This window comes from Salmo trutta, chromosome 12, assembly GCF_901001165.1.
Source record: "Salmo trutta chromosome 12, fSalTru1.1, whole genome shotgun sequence".
In the NCBI taxonomy this organism is placed as follows: Eukaryota; Metazoa; Chordata; class Actinopteri; order Salmoniformes; family Salmonidae; genus Salmo; species Salmo trutta.
In genome coordinates, this window is record NC_042968.1 from 60,657,151 (window position 1) to 60,679,272 (window position 22,122).

General features: G+C 43.7%; 1 protein-coding gene across 1 annotated transcript; it reads left to right on the plus strand.

Annotated features, from left to right (window-relative positions):
• Nucleotides 1–1,786: 1,786 nt before the first annotated feature.
• atp6v1b2 (ATPase H+ transporting V1 subunit B2) lies at nt 1,787–19,824 on the plus strand. Its single transcript, XM_029769010.1, has 14 exons — nt 1,787–1,967; nt 2,287–2,342; nt 2,465–2,563; nt 2,679–2,772; nt 8,596–8,673; nt 8,779–8,918; nt 9,294–9,395; nt 12,106–12,203; nt 14,886–15,009; nt 15,159–15,309; nt 18,030–18,112; nt 18,273–18,377; nt 18,470–18,599; nt 18,731–19,824. Exons 1-14 carry the CDS (start codon nt 1,829–1,831, stop codon nt 18,859–18,861), a joined length of 1,530 nt encoding a protein of 509 aa, XP_029624870.1. The 5' UTR covers nt 1,787–1,828; the 3' UTR covers nt 18,862–19,824.
• The last annotated feature ends 2,298 nt before the right edge of the window (nt 19,825–22,122 follow it).

The window sequence follows — 22,122 nt, forward strand, 5'->3', positions numbered from 1 at the left end:
ACTAAGCTAAGTACCCTGGGACTAAACATCTCCCTCTGCAACTGGATCCTGGACTTCCTGATGGGCGGCCTCCAGGTGGTAAGAGTAGGTAACAACACATCTGCCACGCTGATCCTCAACACGGGGGCCCCTCAGGGGTGCACGCTCAGTCCCCTCCTGTACTCCCTGTTCACTCATGACTGCATGGCCAGGCACGACTCCAACACCAAATTTGTCGATGACACAACAGCGGTAGTCCTGATCACCGACAACGATGAGAGAGCCTATAGGGAGGAGGTCAGAGACCTGGTCGTGTGGTGCCAGGACAACAATCTCTCCCTCAGTGTGATTAAGACAAAGGAGATGATTGTGGACTACAGGAAAAGGAGGACCGAGCACGCCCCCATTCTCATCAACAGGGCTGTAGTGGAACAGGTTGAGAGCTTCAAGTTCCTTGGTGTCCACATCACCAACAAACTATCATGGTCCAATCACACTAAGACAATTGTGAAGAGGGCACGACAAAACCTATTCCCCCTCAGGAGTCTGAAAAGATTTGGCATGGGTCCTCAGATCCTCAAAAGGTTCTACAGCTGCACCATTGAGAGCATCCTGCCTGGTTTCATCACTGCCTGGTAGGGCAACTGCTCGGCCTCCGACCGCAAGGCACTACAGAGGGTAGTGTGTATGGTCTAGTACATCACTGGGGCCAATCTTCCTGCCATCCAAGACCTCTATATCAGGTGGTGTCAGAGGAAGGCCCTAAAAATTTGTCAAACTCCAGCCACAATAGACTGTTCTCTCTGCTACCCGAAGTCGAGGTCCAAAAGGCTTCTTAACAGCTTCTACCCCCAAGCCATAAGACTCCTGAACAGCTAATCAAAGGGCTACCCACACCCCTCTTTTACGCTGCTGCTACTCTCTGTTTATAATATTTGCGTAGTCACTTTAATTCTACCTACATGTACATATTACCTTAACTGACCGGTGCCCCGCACATTGACTCTGTACCGATACCCCCTGTATATAGCCTTGCTTGTTATTTTTCTGCTGATCTTGAATTATTTGGTACTTTTTTCTATTTCTTATCAATTTTTTACTTGTTGGTTAAGGGCTTGTAAGTAACTATTTCTCGTTAAGGTCTACTCCTGTTGTATTCGGCGCATGTGACAAATAACATTTGATTTTGATTTGATTTCATAATCTGATTACATATTAACAAAGCAAGCACTCTGTCATATAGGAACTATCTTCCTTTATGTTCAATCAGTGAAGTCATTACCATGTTTATCTCTCAATACCACAAGGATGACGCATGTGAAGTTTAGTCTAGTGCTGTAGGTCGGTTATCTTTTAGTGTAGAAAGTAATCATTCTTAAGTCATTACTTAATGTAAGTGAGTTAATGTAATATATAGCTAAGTTATTATTACTCGTTGTGTAGTTATCACTTTTATTTTTATTGTTTCTATTATTTCTCGTCAGTAAGCATTTCACTGTCAGTCTACACCTGTTGTTCACAAAGCATGTCACAAATAACATTTGATTGTTTTATGTGATTTGATAAAATTTCACTATAAATGTGTGAACATTTTAAAATACTGTACATTGTTTTGTCATACCAGTGGTATACAGGTATGGTTTACCACGGCTGTCAGTCAAGCAGCATTCAGGGCTCGAACCACCCCATTTATAATACTTGTTTTAGCCCAAAATGTCAGTTTACACCCCTTATAATAAAACAAAACTTGGAATCATCAGCACCTTGGTCAGCTCCTTCGCGTAGCTACCTCGCATGCGCAGTTTTGCTGTCACGACTTGTCTGCTCCAACTCCAATCCAGAGGTAAACATGGCGTTGAAGGTGTTGAAGGGGATGGTCAGCGGAGCTGTTAACGAGCTCTCATCAGCCGTTACAGGCAACAAGACGGCTGCCTCCCGGGAGCAAGTCCTGGCCGTTAAACGCGACTACATCTCCCAGCCGCGCCTGAGTGAGTTATTAGCTATCGTGCCCGGTAAACCGGAGAATAACGCAGGAACGGAGGGGCTAGCCAGACAGCCCGATAGGAGATAATGTTGCGCATTCTGCGGCAAGTGATGATGACTAGTATTCAGGGGCATCGATTGCTATTGAAACTCATTTGTATCATATGTTGCTGGGAAACATACGTTTCTCATATCATAATGAATTAAAATAAATCGAATTTTACCATCACCCCCTCAAAATGTTTTGCAGCAGTTGCATGACTTGCAGCTTCTTACTATAACGGGTGTGGGCAGTGTGTGAGTAACTCTGTTCTCTGTTTGTAGCCTATAAGACAGTGTCTGGAGTAAACGGGCCTCTCGTGATTCTGGACCAGGTGAAGGTGAGAGATCACACATTAGTACATCTTCAAATCAACATATTGTATTAAAACACAGCCAGTCTCTGACCAGCGAGCATGTTATCCAGGTGTGATGAAATCATCCTCATGACCGTGTGTGACAGTTCCCCAGGTATGCAGAGATCGTCCACCTGACCCTGCCAGATGGAACCAAGAGAAGTGGCCAGGTGTTGGAGGTTACAGGGTCTAAAGCCGTGGTGCAGGTCAGTGTGTATGTGTTTGTGTGTGACTTGCCCATCACGTCTCAAAATCCTACAATGCAGAGCCCTGTGTTAACTCTCCTTTTGCATATGTGTGCATGTTTGTGGGTGTGTGTAGGTGTTTGAGGGGACATCAGGTATTGATGCTAAGAAGACCAGCTGTGAGTTTACAGGAGACATCCTACGCACCCCTGTCTCTGAAGATATGCTGGGTATGGGACTTAGGGACTGTACGTTATTTATAATGAGGGATACCTGGAGAAAATCTGACCTCTGAAGTGAGATCAGATTTTCCCCTCTACCCAAAATATAAATAAAAACAAAGTGGATAGCAGAGAACATGCCTATCATTTACCCTCACTCCTAGGACAGACCAGACCCTTTGATATGCAGTTTTAGAAACTGCTCTTCATTTTGTAAGCATTACATGGCAACGTAGCCAGAAGGCAGACCACTGCGAACAAGGGTAGGGGTGAAAAGATCTCCGTTATTATAAAAGCACTGAATGAACCTATCATCTTATTTGCGGTCCGAGAAAAAAATATCCTTTTATAAACGCATTTCATACAATTCTGTCGTTGTACATGACTGGAGACAAACAGAATCTGTTTTTAATAGCACAACAGAGCATGACAACGAATAAGCGCATGCTGCAGCAACAGAGACGTTTTGGTTTTTTATATAGGCTATTGTTAAAAAAGAGGATAGTCTAAGTTTGGAACAGTGGTACAGTTGTCTATCAACTGTAAAAAATTGAGCGCAACAGAACCAATGACAACTGAAGTATCTGATCATCATCAAAGAATTAGAGAAAAAGCTATTTGTTTATTAAAACAGCAGCCGCATATCATCAGGTATGCGCTTATAACATTTTTTCATTTGGAAAACTATAATTTTCTAATTTATTATATTTTATTCCATGATATTGTTGTTACAAAATAGATTTGTGTTCACTGTGATCCTCAAACCAGACTGGCCAAACTCATATTTCTTCAAGTGAATCCAAAAGTCACTGGATAATGACTGTATAGCATATCAGACATTTTTTGTTTAATTACTATCTAATTCTAAGTAATTAGTAAAAATGTTATACAGCCTAAATGTTAAATTCATGGGCATGTTGTTGATGTGTTGTTGAAATGCTGAGCGCTCCTGCCAGCCTGTTGTATGTAACAAATGCTTCACAATAGTTTTTTTTTAAATGGCATTGCGTACTAAAGCTTAGTTATAGATCGCTTTATATAATCAGGTCCATTAAAAATAAGAGGTCTATGCTTTTAGCCATTTTCTTTAACAAAGGCCCCAATACCCTCACATACCCCCTCAATTCTAGCTCTGATTTTAACTTAGCACACCAAGCCATTCAAGTTTCAACATTTACTGACACTAGCTAGGTTTTCATGTAAAGTGTTGGTCCCATGTTTCATGAGCTGAAATAGAAGATCCCAGAAATGTTCCATATGAACAAAAAGCTTTTTTCTCTCAAATTTGGTGCACAAATTTGTTTACATCCTTGTTAGTGAGCATTTCTCCTTTGCCAATATAATCCATCCACCTGACAGGTGTGGCATATCAAGATGCTGATTAACAGAATGATCATTACACAGGTGCACCTTGTGCTGGGGACAATAAAAGTGCCACTCTAAAATGTGCAGTTTTGTCACACAACACAATGCCACAGATGTCTCAAGTTTTGAGAGATAATTTAATTGACATGCTGACTGCAGGAATGTCCACCAGAGCTGTTGCCAGAGAATGTAATGTTAATTTTCTACCATACATGTCATTTTAGAGAATTTGGCAGTACGTCCAACTGGCCTCACAACCGCAGACCACGTGTAACCACGCAAGCCTATGACCTCCACATCCGGCTTCTTCACCTGCGGGTCGTCTGAGACCAGCCACCCGGACAGCTGATGAAGCTGTGGGTTTGCACAAACTGTCAGAAACCGTCTCAGGGAAGCTCATCTGCGTGCTCGTGGTCCTCACCAGGTTCTTGACCTGACTGCAGTTCGGTATCAAAACCGACTTCAGTGGGAAAAGGCTCACCCTCTATGGCCATTGGCTCGCTGGAGAAGTGTGCTCTTCACAGATTAATCCCGGTTTCAACTGTACCGTGCAGATGGCAGCGTGTATGGCGCTGTGTGGGCGAGCGGTTTTCTGATGTCAACATTGTGAACAGAGTGCCCCGTTGTGGTGGTGGTGGGGTTATGGTATGGGCAGGCATAAGCTACAGACAACGAAAGACAACTGCATTTTATCAATGGCAATTTGAATGCAAAGAGATACCGTGATGAGATCCTGAGGTCCATTGTTGTGCCATTCATCTGCCGCCATCACCTCATGTTTCAGCATGATAAGGCATGGCCCCATGTCACAAGGATCTACACACAATTCCTGGAAGCTGAAAATGTCCCAGTTCTTCCATGGGCTGCATACTCACCAGACATGTCACCCATTGAGCATGTTTGGGATGCTCTGGATCGACGTGTACGACAGTGTGTTCCAGTTCTCACCAATATCCAGCAACTTCGCACAGCTATTTTAAGAGGAGAGGGACAACATTCCACAGGCCACAGTCAACAGCCTGATCAACTCTATGTGAAGGAGATGTGTCGCGCTGCATGAGTCAAATGGTGTCCACCAGATAGTGACTGGTTTTCTGATCCACGTCCCAACCTTTTTTTAAGGTATCTGTGACCAACAGACGCATATCTGTATTCCCGGTCATGTGAAATCCATAGATTAGGGCCTAATGAATTTATTTCAATTGACGGATTTCCTCATATGAACTGTAACTCGGGCCTACCATAGGGCGGCGCACGTCCGGGTAAGGGGATGATTTGACTGGGGGGGCTTTACTTGGCTCATCGTGCTCTAGCGACTCCTTGTGGCGGGCCTGGTGCCTGCAGGCTGACCTTGGTCGTCAGTTGAACAGTGTTTCCTCCGACACATTGGTGCGGCTGGCTTCCGGGTTAAGCGGGCGGGTGTTAAGAAGCGTGTTTAGGTGGGTCATGTTTCGGAGGACGCATGACTCAACCTTCACCTCCTGAGCCCGTTGGGGAGTTGCAGCGATGAGACAAGATCGAAAATGGGGGGAAAAGGGGGTAAAATACAAACAAACAAAAGAAATCTGTAAAATCTTTGAAAATGTTGCATGTTGCGTTTATAATTTTGTTAATTGAAAATATTAGCATTTCCCCACCAGTGGTATGTTTCCACCAATGGACTTGTTGCGGATAAATATCAATGCTTGATGACGTATAGTGCCTTCAGAAAGTATTCAGACTCCCTGACTTTTTTCAAAATTTGTTAGATTACAGCTTTATTCTAAAATTGATTGAATAGTTGTTTTCCTCTTATCAATCTACACACAATGCCCCATAATGACTAAGCAAAAACAGTTTTTTAATTTATATATGCAAATGTATAAAAAATAAATACAACTGAAATATTACATTTACATAAGTATTCAGACCCTTTACTCAGTACTTTGTTGAAGCACCTTTGGCAGCGATTACAGCCTGAAGTCTTCTTGGGTTTGACGCTACAAGCTTGACACACCTGTATTTGGGGAGTTTCTCCCATTCTTCACTGCAGATCCTCTCAAGCTCTGTCAGGTTGTATGGGGAGCGTTGCTGCACAGCTATTTTCAGAGACTTGTCCCGAAGTCACTCCTGGGTTGTCTTGGCAGTGTGCTTAGGATTGTTGTCCTGTTGGAAGGTGAACTGGAAGGCCCCAGTCTGAGGTCCTGAGAGCTCTGGAGCAGGTTTTCATCAAGGATCTCTCTGTACTTTGCTCCATTCATCTTTGCCTTGATCCTGACTAGTCTCCCAGGCCCATGCCACTGAAAACATCCCCACAGCATGATTCTGCCACCACCCTGCTTCACCTCAGGGATGGTGCCAGGTTTCCTCCAGACATGACGCTTGGCATTCAGGCCAAAGAGTTCAATCTTGGTTTCATTAGAGCAGAGAATCTTGTTTCTCATGGTCTGAGAGTCCTGTAGGTGCCTTTTGGCAAACTCCAAGAGGGCTGTCATGTGCCTTTTACTGAGGAGTGGCTTCCATCTGGCCACTCTACCGTAAAGGCCTGATTGGTGGTGTGCTGCAGAGATGGTTGTCATTCTGGAAGGTTCTCCCATCTCCACAGAGGAACTCTCTCGCTCTGTCAGAGTGACCATCGGGTTCTTGGTCACCTCCCTGACCATGGCCCTTCTCCCCCAATTGCTCAGTTTGGCCGGGCAGCCAGCTCTAGGAAGAGTCTTGGTGGCTGCAAACTTCTTGATGATTGAGGCCACTGTGTTTTTGAGGACTTTGAATGCTGCCGAAATTTTTTGGATACCCTTCCACAGATATGTGCCTTGACACAAACCTGTCCCGGTGCTCTACGGACAATTCCTTCAACCTCATGACTTGGTTTTTGCTCTGTGGGACCTATTACAGGTGTGTGCATTTCCAAATCATTCAATCAATCATTTGAATTTAGCACAGGTGGACTCCAATCAGGTTGTAGAAACATCTCAAGGATGATCAATGGAAACAGGATGCACCTGAGCTCCATTTCGAGTGTCATGGAAAGGGTCTGAATACTTATGTAAATAAGGTATTTCTGTTAAAAAACATTTATACATTTGCAAAAATGTCTAATAAGCTGTTTTCGCTGCGTCATTATGGGGTATTGTGTGTAGAGCGCTGAGGATTTTTATTTATTTACTCAATTTTAGAACAAGGCTATAACGTAACAAAAAGTCAAGGGGTCTGAATACTTTCCAAAGGCACTGTAGTTCACATAAAATCTACTTTTTTGTAAAGAATCTAAAGTTCATTGTGTTTCCATCACATTTTATACTCTACTGATTGTTTGGTCACAAACTGTTGCATCAAATAGTAAATGTGTCTAATCTGGTCTTGGCACCTGCCCTCTAGCCAACAGCTTGCAGATACCTGCAGGTAGCGGTGCGGGTTGTCTAGTCTACATGATGACATTATTATGGATGAGAGTAAGAATATTTTATTTTATCAAACAGCAGGAATTGGCTGCCAAAATCTATGGATAGTAGACTATAATTTTGTCTGTCAAACAGGTAGGCCTACCTCTTATTTCTTGAATAGGAAGAAATGGGCTCCAACACGAAACCCTCTTGTTGTTAGTAGCCTAAAATCGAATTAAAATGAATGAATTTGGCCTTCTGGAATTATCCTACTGTCAGCATCCATTGCTTGTCCATCTCCACGGCTGCCACTTCATAGTAATGTACAATAAATTATGTAAATTACTCGAATATGGCTCATTGTGAGATCAATAACGCTAATAAATAGTTTCACTATGGGCAGTGAAACATATTGTTTTTTTATTAAAATCTATTGTAGTAGTAGCTAACTTACCTCCGGTCCTCCTCCTCGTCTTTGCTTTCAAACTGAACATTTTGGACAAATACAACATTATTTCCTGGAAGAAGCCTTTGACTCTCGTCCTGAATTGCCATTGGTTTGGCAGCACAAAAGGGGTTTGCATCAGCAAGAACAGGGCAGGCCAGGGCTTATGATTGGCATAGCCTATCCATTGCGGTGTGTAATGCAGTGTAGCCTAGTGTTATATACACCATCCCAGTGCTTCTCCCAGCATGCTCTTCGTATAGCCTTAGCCTACGGTATAGGCTCTGGATCATTTGATTGAGACCACACTAGGCACACTTGATATTGCAGAGAATCACCTATGAGGGGCAGCATCGGGCACACATCGAGTTATAATAAGCAACTAATTCTCAAACACTGAGCAATACGACATTTAATCGATTACAAATGACATGACCCTCCCCTGAACTAAATAAAAAAATACTAAGCTCTCCCCCTGACTGAAATTGAAAAAAAGCATGACTCTCCCCCATTTTCCTCCGGGTAACAATTGTGTAATTTGGTCCTCTCCCTCACTGTAAATGTTTTGTTGTTGTTGTGTACACATGAACAGTCAATCTGAATCTGTGTGTGTTGGTGTGCATGCCTGTGCGTGTGTATGTGCATTTCTGTTTGCAGGTCGCGTGTTTAATGGATCAGGCAAGCCCATCGACAAAGGCCCCACAGTGATGGCAGAAGACTACCTGGACATCATGGGTACACGTCTAGAGTTATAGATTGAGAGATGAATATAAAGATAGAGAGTATTGTTCCTTTTTTGAGGAGATGATAATGTGTGTGTGGACGTGCGCGTGTGTCCAGGCCAGCCTATCAACCCTCAGTGTCGTATCTACCCGGAGGAGATGATCCAGACAGGGATCTCTGCTATAGACGGCATGAACAGCATCGCTAGGGGGCAGAAAATACCCATCTTCTCTGCTGCAGGACTGCCACACAACGAGGTACGCACGCACACACAAACACACACACACTCACTACCTCCGTTAACCCCCATCCTCAGCATTAAGAGCCGTGTGAATGGCCTGGCAATTTCTGTGAAGGTATTGAAGTAGCACATCCATAGGGTCTAGTGCTGATTAAACCCACTAATTAAATTGATTCATTAATTTGTATCATTTTCTTTTAATTAGTTCAGTTTGATTAAATGGGAAATGAGCTTTGAGGCTCTCCTCCAAGGAAGGAAACAGTTGTTTTTTCATATCCTGCAGCGTGTTTCTTTCATTCGCCCCATCTCTTCTCCTCTGTCTTTTTCTCCCCTCCCCCACTCTCTCTCTCTCTCTCTCTCTCTCTCTCTCTCACTCTCTCTCTCTTTGTAGATAGCAGCTCAGATCTGTCGTCAGGCAGGCCTGGTGAGGAAGTCTAAAGATGTGATGGACTACAGTGATGACAACTTCGCTATCGTCTTCGCCGCAATGGGGGTGAGACACATACACGCATGCGCACATGGTTACACGCACGTGGCCACTTAAAGGGCCAATCCGTAAAGGGCCAAAAGCTGAGGGATAGTCCTGGAGAAATGTATCCACTCTCAAATTCATAGACAGAGTAATGGATGCAAGGACTGACCATCCATGATATCACATGTATAGTTTAAAGCATGTTTTGAGGCTATTCAGTGTTTGTTTAGATTTACAATGTGTATCAACATTAGAGTCAAACAAGCTTATATTTGTTGTTCTGACAGGATGTGACAGTTGAACTAAGCTCATGAGGAATTTATAAGTTATATTCTTCCAGAAACAATGGATACATATTGCACATTTCTAAGTAAAAAAAAAAAGTATGTAACAACTGCAGATTGACCCTTTAAAGCAGCGGTTCCCAAAGTAGGGGTTGCGACCCCGGGAGAATTTCCAACCCTGCCCCAAAAATGTTTTTATTAATATACAGTACCACCTTCTCATTCAAGGGTTTTTCTTTATTTTTACTATTAATAGTGAAGACATCAAAACTATGAAATAACACACATGGAATCATGTAGTAATCTTCTGTATACCACCCCTACCTTGTCACAGCACAACTGATTGGCTCAAACACATTAAGAAGGAAAGAAATTCCACAAATTAACTTTTAACAATGCAGACCTGTTAATTGAAATGCATTCCAGGTGACTACCTCATGAAGCTGGTTGAGAGAATGCCAAGTGTGTGTGAAGATGTCATAAAGGCAAAGGGTAGCTACTTTGAAGAATCTCATAAAATATGTTTTGATTTGTTTAACACTTTTTTTTGTTACTACGTGATTCCATATGTGTTATTTCATAGTTTTGATGTCTTCACTATCATTCTACAATGTAGAAAATGTTGCAAGTCAATGTATAAAATAGTAAAATAAAGAAAAACCCTTGAATGAGTAGGTGTTTCCAAACTGTTGACTGGGACTGTATATATCGTCTTTATCTCAAAATCATTGTAATGTGATTGACCTTAAAAATCTGAATGAAAGTTAGATGCTGTGACACCCTGTGGAGATTGGGCCTGAGTGATTACTGTTACTATTACTGTAAACTTGGTATTGTTTGATTGGACAATGGTGGTTGGTTTTACATCTTCGATGTTAGAAATGAAATGGTCAGTTGTTCTCTCTCTCATCCTGTATCCTGTCCATTTGAAGGTTATATGATCAATTCAAATTTTCTAGGACTCTGGCCTTGTAGGCATCTCTTTGTTCATGCTTTGTCTTGTAACTTAAGTTGTATGCCTTGTGAATCCATTTGTTTTGCAAAGTAATGAAATGATGCTTGCTTTGATATTCACTTCTCATAATGTTTATTATAATGTTAAAGGGAGTCAGATAAAGATAACAATTTGATTAGGCTAATTGCATAGTCTTATTACGAGTCGCATGTGAGGTACACTATATATACAGAAGTATGTGGACACCCCTTCAAATGAATGGATTCGGCTATTTCAGCCACACCCGTTGCTAACAGGTGTATAAAATCGACCACACAGCCATGCAATCTCCATAGACAAACATTGGCAGTAGAATGTGAGCTCAGTGACTTTCAACGTGGCACGGTCATAGGATGCCACCTTTCCAACAAGTCAGTTCGTAAAATTTCTGCCCTGCTAGAGCTGCCCCGGTGAACTGTAAGTGCTGTTATTGTGAAGTGGAAACATCTAGGAGCAAAAATGGCTCAGCCGCAAAGTGGTAGGCCACACAAGCTCACAGAATGGGGACGCCAAGTGCTGAAGTACGTAGTGCGTAAAAATCTCTGTCCTTGGTTGCAACATTCACTACTAAGTTCCAAACGGCCTCTGAAAGCAACGTCAGTACAATAATTGTTCGTCGGGAGCTTCATGAAATGGATATCCATGGCTGAGTAGCCGCACACAAGCCTAAGATCACCATGCGCAATGCCAAGCGTCGGCTGGAGTGGTGTAAAGTTTACTGCTATTGGACTCTGGAGCAGTGGAAAAGCATTCTCTGGAGTGATGAATCACGATTCCCCATCTGGCAGTCGGACAGACTTTTCTGGGTTTGGCGGATGCCAGGAGAACGCTACCTGCCCCAATTCATAGTGCAACTGTAAAGTTTGGTGGAGGAGGAATAATGGTTTTCATGGTTCGGGCTCGGCCCCTTAGTTCCAGTGAAGGGAAATCTTAACGCTACAGCATGCAATGACATTTTAGACAATTCTGTGCTTCCATCTTTGTGGCAACAGTTTGGCGAAGGCCCTTTCCTGTTTCAGCCAGAAAATGCCCCCGTGCACAAACCGAGATCCATGCAGAAACTGTCTGTCGAGATTGGTGTGGAAGAACTTGACTGACCTGCACAGAGCCCTGACTGCGAGCCAGGCCTAATTGTCCAACATCAGTGTCCGACCTCAGTAATGCTCTTGTGGCTGAATGGAAACAAGTCCCAGCAGCAATGTTCCAACATCTAGTTGGAAGCCTTCCCAGAAGAGTGGAGGCTGTTATAGCAGCAAAGGGGGACCAACTGCATATTAATACTCATGATTTTGGAATGAGATGTTCGACGAGCTGGTGTCCACAGACTTTTGTTGATGTAGTGTATACATAATATACACATATCAAATATTACCCCACTACAGGGTGACCGCTTTGTTATTATTTCAATGAAGGATTCCAGCTTTAACCTTTGACCTCTAACACTTGACCCCAGGTCAACATGGAGACAGCTCGGTTCTTCAAGTCAGACTTTGAGGAGAATGGTTCCATGGACAACGTCTGTCTGTTCCTCAACCTGGCCAACGACCCCACGTAGGTCACTTCTAACCTTTAACCTCTACCCTCATCTCACCTGCTCCTCAACCTGTCCAATTAACCTTCATTGCAGGGTTTTTGTTAGCTGGTAATTGCCTGTTTTGGGGCAATATATTTTTTGTTGTAGCTGATAAATAGAATTGTTGCCAGCCAAATTGACCGGGAGAAAAAACAATCCCATTGAAAAGTATTATTTTTATGAATTGATGGAAATATCAGTTGATGTAAATACAGTTGACTAGCATGCTTATTGGCTTATAGGTTAATTAGCTACATCTAGTGGAATAATTGGGGCGTGTGCATTTTCGTTAGTCGTCATGTATCTTATTTATCACACGTCACGGCATATAGAGCTAATTTTGAGGGGAATATCACCAGTCGGACAGCGGTAGAGCTGCTGCTGCTGCAGCTCCTCAGCTAGTTGCTGCTGGACTGAAACGTGCTATTATAAGCCCAGTCATTGCGCAACAATTCTAAAGGTAATTGCGTTTTGATGTCCATGATTAAAAAGAGCTATAATCTTTTTTTCTCAACTCGTAATTGAAGCGTGCCTCCCATTTGCCATTCAGTGCATAGGCAACAGTAGGCAGGGTATCCAACTAGCTCTCACAGTGCATAGGCAACAGTAGGCAGGGTATCCAACTAGCTCTCACAGTGCATAGGCAACAGTAGCCAGGGTATCCGACTAGCTCTCACAGTGCATAGGCAACAGTAGGCAGAGTATCCAACTAGCTTTCACAGTGCATAGGCAACAGTAGGCAGGGTATCCGACTAGCTCTCACAGTGCATAGGCAACAGTAGGCAGGGTATCCAACTAGCTCTCACAGTGCATAGGCAACAGTAGCCAGGGTATCCAACTAGCTTTCACAGTGCATAGGCAACAGTAGCCAGGGTATCCAACTAGCTCTCACAGTGCATAGGCAACAGTAGCCAGGGTATCCAATAGCTCTCACAGTGCATAGGCAACAGTAGGCAGGGTATCCAACTAGCTCTCACAGTGTCACTTCAGAAGTGGAGTTCATCCGTGTTTAACAAATTTCGAAGTTGCTGCACTTTTTTAAGTGTTGAAGGTTGTTTAGGCATTAACTCTGAATTTTTAAGGTATGGGTTTAAAGTTTGGGTTAAGCTTAAAACAAAAAAACAAAAATAGCTTTGTTTCGCAGGATTTGAACTTGCAACATTTGGAATCAGGTGCAGATGTTTACACACATCTACAATGCCCGAGCCAAACTGAAACCTACTTGAAGGTAACAGTGCTCGCTGTTGCCCCTAAGTCAACAGACATAGATGAACGTCGAATACTGACTTGTGTCATTGGTGACCTGGCTGGGGTATCGGTGTCTCACACACCACCACGTATTTTGAAAACATATACTTAATTGTTTGAAACCTGAACTTTTTATTTCATATTATGAGGCATGTCTTACCTTGCTTCAAATTATCCTAGGCAAAATCTGACCCTAGAAACGTGGAGGCAGTTGTTTTATAAAGACTTCCTCATATGCCATTGAAACCAGAATTTCTTTCCTGTTCTATTGGTTTTCACATCAACTTTATTTTGTAGTCCAGAAGCCAAAGGCACAATCCTAGTCATATTAGCAACCCATCCTCGTTGTTGCATCTTTATAGTCCCCGTCTTTCCAAGTTTCCAACAGAGATTTTCATCTCCGTCACGTCTGGAAGCTATATTATCAGGTGCAGGTAGCCTAGTGGTTAAGAGCATTGAGCCAGTAACTGAAAGGTCGCTGGTTCGAATCCCCAAGCTGTCCAGGTGAAAAATCTGTTGGTGTGCCCTTAATCAAGGTATTTAACACTCATTTCTCCTTGATATGAGCGTCGGCTGAATGTTTAGAATGGTGTTTTCCTGCTAATTGCATTTTGGAAAATGTTTTATTGGCTGCTTCATTGCATGTTCTGTTAACCTTTATTTAACTAGGCAAGTCAGTTAAGAAATTACGGTCTACGCCGGCCAAACCCGGACGACACTGGACCAATTGTGCGCGGCCCTATGGGACTCCCAATCACGGCCGGTTGTGATACAGCCTGGATTCGAACCAGGGTGTCTGTAGTGAAGCCTCTAGCGCTGATATGCAGTGCCTTAGACTGCTGCGCCACTCAGGAGTCCAATGTTAAGATGAACTACCATAATGTAAATGTGATTCCTGTCATTCTGAGCACTGGGGGTGGACACCCTAATTCATGGGTTGGCAACAGGCAAAAATAAATACAAAAATTGACTGTATAATCACCAGGAATTCATCTGAAAATTTGTTTCATTTTGGAAATCTGTTCCCAAGTATTCCCACGAATAAAAAAGATACATATGTCATTGTGTCATAATGTAATCAAGGTATGAAATGTATTTTATTTTCAAATACAATCTATTTTTGGGCCTAGTTGAGGTCAATTTGCAGTGTACAAATGATCATAATTATGTTTCGCCCCCAACCATCTCTTCCGGAGAAAATCGGCCCGCTGCAGAATCTAGTTGCCTACCCCTGCCCTAATGGGTTACTCACCCTATGCATATGGGTCCGGTAAATTTCTCAAATGGCCAGTAAATTAAAATCTGCCCAGTCACGTTGTCCGGTGCCACATTTTCCTAACGGAAACCACGCTTCATTGGTGACCTCTCACCTCTTGCCTTGAAGAACTTACACTCTCCCCGTCTCTCTGCAGTATAGAGCGTATCATCACGCCCCGCCTAGCTCTGACATCAGCAGAGTATCTGGCTTATCAGTGTGAGAAGCACGTCCTCGTCATCCTGACTGACATGAGCTCCTACGCAGAGGCGCTACGAGAGGTATAACATGCGCGCACACACACACACACACACACACACACACACACACACGCTGAGGTGCTATGAGAGGTGAGACATCGCCACAGCAAACAACATTATTACACGTTAAATCAATGATAATGAGTAAATGTCATCCCCCCACCTCTCAGGTCTCAGCGGCCAGAGAGGAGGTCCCAGGTCGTCGTGGTTTCCCAGGCTACATGTACACTGACCTTGCCACCATCTACGAGAGAGCTGGTCGGGTGGAGGGACGCAACGGCTCTATCACCCAGATCCCTATACTAACTATGCCCAACGATGGTATGTTTATCACCCAGATCCCCATACTAACTATGCCCAACGATGGTATGTTTATCACCCAGATCCCTATACTAACTATGCCCAACGATGGTATGTTTATCACCCAGATCCCCATACTAACTATGCCCAACGATGGTATGTTTATCACCCAGATCCCTATACTAACTATGCCCAACGATGTTATGTTTATCACCCAGATCCCTATACTAACTATGCCCAACGATGGTATGTTTATCACCCAGATCCCTTTACTCACTATGCCCAACGATGTTATGTTTATCACCCAGATCCCTATACTAACTATGCCCAACGATGGTATGTTTATCACCCAGATCCCCATACTAACTATGCCCAACGATGGTATGTTTATCACCCAGATCCCTATACTAACTATGCCCAACGATGGTATGTTTATCACCCAGATCCCCATACTAACTATGCCCAACGATGGTATGTTTATCACCCAGATCCCTATACTAACTATGCCCAACGATGTTATGTTTATCACCCAGATCCCTATACTAACTATGCCCAATGATGGTATGTTTATCACCCAGATCCCCATACTAACTATGCCCAACGATGGTATGTTTATCACCCAGATCCCTATACTAACTATGCCCAACGATGGTATGTTTATCACCCAGATCCCTATACTAACTATGCCCAACGATGGTATGTTTATCACCCAGATCCCCATACTAACTATGCCCAACGATGGTATGTTTATCACCCAGATCCCTATACTAACTATGCCCAACGATGGTATGTTTATCACCCAGATCCCTATACTAACTATGCCCAACGATGGTATGTTTATCACCCAGATCCCCATACTAACTATGCCCAACGATGGTATGTTTATCACCCAGATCCCCATACTAACTATGCCCAACGATGGTATGTTTATCACCCAGATCCCCATACTAACTATGCCCAACGATGGTATGTTTATCACCCAGATCCCTATACTAACTATGCCCAATGATGGTATGTTTATCACCCAGATCCCTTTACTCACTATGCCCAACGATGGTATGTTTATCACCCAGATCCCTATACTAACTATGCCCAACGATGGTATGTTTATCACCCAGATCCCTATACTAACTATGCCCAACGATGGTATGTTTATCACCCAGATCCCTATACTAACTATGCCCAACGATGGTATGTTTATCACCCAGATCCCTATACTAACTATGCCCAATGATGGTATGTTTATCACCCAGATCCCTATACTAACTATGCCCAACGATGGTATGTTTATCACCCAGATCCCTATACTAACTATGCCCAACGATGGTATGTTTATCACCCAGATCCCTATACTAACTATGCCCAACGATGGTATGTTTATCACCCAGATCCCTATACTAACTATGCCCAACGATGGTATGTTTATCACCCAGATCCCCATACTAACTATGCCCAATGATGGTATGTTTATCACCCAGATCCCTATACTAACTATGCCCAACGATGGTATGTTTATCACCCAGATCCCTTTACTCACTATGCCCAACGATGGTATGTTTATTACCCAGATCCCTATACTAACTATGCCCAACGATGGTATGTTTATCACCCAGATCCCTTTACTAACTATGCCCAATGATGGTATGTTTATCACCCAGATCCCTATACTAACTATGCCCAACGATGGTATGTTTATCACCCAGATCCCTTTACTCACTATGCCCAACGATGGTATGTTTATTACCCAGATCCCTATACTAACTATGCCCAACGATGGTATGTTTATCACCCAGATCCCTTTACTAACTATGCCCAATGATGGTATGTTTATCACCCAGATCCCTATACTAACTATGCCCAACGATGGTATGTTTATCACCCAGATCCCCATACTAACTATGCCCAACGATGGTATGTTTATCACCCAGATCCCTATACTAACTATGCCCAACGATGGTATGTTTATTACCCAGATCCCTATACTAACTATGCCCAACGATGGTATGTTTATCACCCAGATCCCTTTACTAACTATGCCCAATGATGGTATGTTTATCACCCAGATCCCTATACTAACTATGCCCAACGATGGTATGTTTATCACCCAGATCCCTTTACTCACTATGCCCAACGATGGTATGTTTATTACCCAGATCCCTATACTAACTATGCCCAACGATGGTATGTTTATCACCCAGATCCCTTTACTAACTATGCCCAACGATGGTATGTTTATCACCCAGATCCCTATACTAACTATGCCCAACGATGGTATGTTTATCACCCAGATCCCTTTACTCACTATGCCCAACGATGGTATGTTTATCACCCAGATCCCTTTACTCACTATGCCCAACGATGGTATGTTTATCACCCAGATCCCCATACTAACTATGCCCAACGATGGTATGTTTATCACCCAGATCCCCATACTAACTATGCCCAACGATGGTATGTTTATCACCCAGATCCCTATACTAACTATGCCCAACGATGGTATGTTTATCACCCAGATCCCCATACTAACTATGCCCAACGATGGTATGTTTATCACCCAGATCCCTATACTAACTATACCCAACGGTGGTACTGTACGCACATGTATTGCTTAACTGACTGCTCAAATATGGACGGTCTTTTACTTTCTTCCTCTCTCTCAAGTGATGTTGTGATGTTCTGACTCTCTCCCTCTTTACCTGTCTCTCTCTCTCTCTCTCTCTCTCTCTCTCTCTCTCTCTCAGACATCACTCACCCAATCCCTGATCTGACAGGGTACATCACTGAGGGACAAATCTACGTGGACAGACAGCTGCACAACAGACAGGTGACACCACAGAGACACACACAGCAATGTGGCTGTTACCTTCAAAAGCGCCTCTGGGCATTGGCAGGATTCTAGTGTCTGGCAAATCGATTCTCTCAAGTGATGTTGTGATGTTTCCGACTCTCTCCCTCTTTACTCCTCGCTCTCTCTCTCTCTCTAGATCTATCCTCCCATCAATGTTCTGCCATCACTGTCTCGTCTGATGAAGTCAGCCATCGGAGAGGGGATGACACGCAAAGACCACTCTGATGTCTCCAACCAGCTGGTATACATACATACACACACATACACACACACACACTGCTCAACAACATTAGACAATTCTGCTAGAAAACATCTGTGATTGTGTGTGTGTAGTATGCGTGTTATGCTATAGGTAAGGACGTGCAGGCGATGAAGGCTGTGGTAGGAGAGGAGGCTCTGACGCCTGATGATCTTCTCTACCTGGAGTTCCTACAGAAGTTTGAGAAGAACTTCATCGCCCAGGGTACACTGGGGCATAGGGGGGAGCGGACAGGAGGACTGTGTGTGTGTGCCTGCCTGCCTGCCTGCGTGCGTGCGTGTTTGAGTGAGTGCGCAAGTGTGTAATCTCTCTCTCTCTCTCTCTCTCTGCTCCAGGAGCCTATGAGAACAGGACTGTGTTTGAGACACTGGATATCGGCTGGCAGCTGATGAGAATCTTCCCCAAAGAGATGCTGAAAAGAATCCCTCAGAGCACCCTGGCAGAGTTCTACCCCCGCTTGAAGTAATGATGATAACAAAGGGATGCATAGTGACACACACACACACACACACACACACACACACACACACACACACACACACACACACACACACACACACACACACACACACACACACACACACACACACACACACACCCTTCCCTCTTGCCTCGGTCTCTTTGTAATGGTGTTGCTGTAACATTGCCAGTAGCTTCTGTACGGTACGCATTATCATAGGCTAGTACTGATACTGTCACACACAGAGACAACTCCTTAACCTAACAGATCAACCTGTAGACGTAGAAGATGCACATGATGGAGACAGTGAGGTTCTATCTGACCAGCAGAGCCAAATAGCCTGGTAATATGGTCGGGATTTTCCCTGGTCAGATCACATGATCATGAAAATCTCCTGGCCTTGGCTGTTAGATGTATAGGATGGATGGAAGGATAGATGGATGAATGGTGAATGGTCTGTTATAAGTCAGAGGGATGGTATAAGGTATTTTTAACAGGATGTGTAGGTGTACTGTAGGTGTACTGTAGGTGTACTGTAGGTGTACTGTAGGTGTACTGTAGGTGTACTGTAGGTGTAGACTAGTGAATATGCAGTGATGATGCATGTGTATGAAAGATGGGATCAAACCCAACAGCCTATTTCACTCACAATTGATTGTTTACGTTTCTAATGGTCTTTTGTTATGACCAGTAAGTTGCCTGTGTGTTGCTGCTAGTATCTTTTACATAGATCAGTGCCGTTTCTGCGCCGAGTTAACCCAAAAGCTCCCTTAATTCATTGAACTAAAGCCAGAGATACAACACACAAACTGCCTGTTGTTATTGTTGCCTGTTCACTGAGTGCACAAACATTAAGAGCGTCTTCCTAATATTGAGTTGCACCCCCTTTTGCCATCAGAACAGCCTCAATTCGTCAGGGCATGGACTACAAGGTGTCAAAAGCGTTCCACAGGGATGCTGGCCCATGTTGACTCCAATGCTTTCCACAGTTGTGTCAAGTTGTCTGGATGTCCTTTGGGTGGTTGACCATTCTTGATACACACGAGGAACTGTTGAGCATGAAAAACCCAGCAGCGTTGCAGTTCGTTAAACACTCAAACCGGTGCTCCTGGCACTTACTACCATACCCCGTTCAAAGTCACTTAAATCTTGTGTCTTGCCCATTAACCCTCTGAACGTCAATTGTCTCAAGACTTAAGAATCCTTCTTTAACCTGTCTCTTCCCCTTCATCTACACTGATTGAAGTGTATTTAACAAGTGACATCAATAAGGGATCATAGCTTTCACCTGGATTCACCTGGTCAGTCTATGTCATGGAAAGAGCAGGTGTTTCTAATGTTTTGTACACTCAGTGTATATGTATCTATATATTTCTCTCTATAGTTCTCTATTGTAGCTGCTCCGTCGACACTCACACTTTGGTTTAGCGATGACAATGTTGTTATTTACAGTGAAGACTTCTAGAGCAGATGGATGTACTGTATTTATGTATGTGTGCCTCTATATCTTTTGGTAAATGTTCTGTTTTGGGATTTATGGTTAGTGTAGTTTTGGTCTAAATGCATGCATGACTGCTCAGCTTTTTGGAGTGTGTCTGTGCAATAAAGGAATACACGCTGCTCCCACTCTCTTCTGTGGTTCCTAGCTTTTTAAGGACGCTTCCACACAGACTTTTGGCATCCGGAAATTACGGATTGACCCAATGGTTTTTCAATGGATGTTATCCGTTGATGGATGATGGACAACAGAGATGATTGTCCGTCAGAAAACGTACACATTGTCCGTTTTTATTTATGAAACTCGTCCGGAAAGAGTTGAAATTTTGACGGACAAAAAAAACAGACAGTGATGAATGCATCATGCAATTTGGTACGTCTTCATGCGTCTCTTTGTGGCCGTGGCCTTGCACATGCAGTGCACACACACACACACACACACACAGTTGCGGAGACGGACAGTCCTGTGTGATAGCAGATGCAGTACAGTAAAAGGCCACAGGGTGGTGCTGTTGAACTGTGTACTAATGAACGTAATAAACTGCTCCCCTCTCTTCAATCAGTGAACCTACCGTAGGCCTACACCTAATAGGTAGATTGTAAGTAATGACAGTTGCTCTCTACTGAACACATGCTGAGAAACAAGCTGATTTGTTCTTCAGTCCCACTGAGTACAGACAGGATTTAAGGTTAGTGTTTAGGAAGGGAGCGAGGAGAGAAGGGGGAGCGAGAGAGGAGAGGAGATATGTGTGCATGACATGCCCTGTAGGCAGAGGGCTGTGTGTTCTACTGTGTCCTCATGCACACAGACAGTTTGTTCTCTCTCGACTCTCTTCTGGCCTTCAAACAGATAATGAACCTAATCTCTCCCTCGCTCTCTCTCTCCTCCCTCCTATGCCAGACTCACACCTTCGCTAAACACCTCTCTGTGGGGCGGAAATGGGCTGTATTCTCCCTGGTGAGGACAGGTGTGAATTTTCTTGTGTCTTTGTGTGTGCATGTGTGCACACACACATGCACGTGTGTATGGGGGGTCAGTCGAGTCCTACAGGGAGCTGAATCACTGGATGTGAATCAGCCATACAAGCCGAGCAGAAGAAACACACACACACACACACACACACACACACACACACACACACACACACACACACACACACACACACACACTCACACACTCACACACACACACACACACACACACACACACACACACACACACACACAGCTTGGTACAAGAGAAGGTCTTTGCGTGGGGTGGCATTTTTAGAGGGCATGTGTGTTTATCATTCCTCAAAGCCTCAGTGTGTCTGCCATGATGACACACACTGTCACATCTCATAGATCACACACCTGTGTGTGAGCAGTTTTATTATGCTGAGTGTCACATGCTGTGAGCTTCTCCTCCGTTCTGTCACTTGTATCTTTCTATTAATCAGACGTATGTGTTTGTGTGTGGTGTGTGTGTGTGTATCAATACGTGTTTTGCTGGGTAAACAAACATATGGTTTCTCTTCTCCCCACGCATTGGAATTATTCATGAGCTGTCTGTATGCGATCACAGTCAGATAACACACATAATTGAAGTAATGACGATAGCATAAGGACGTGTGCTGAAGGACACACACACACACGCTTGCGCACACACACACACACACACACACACACACACACACACACACACACACACACACACACACACACACACACACACACACACACACACACACACACAAACACCACTAAAATGGCCTGTATCCAGGCAACTGT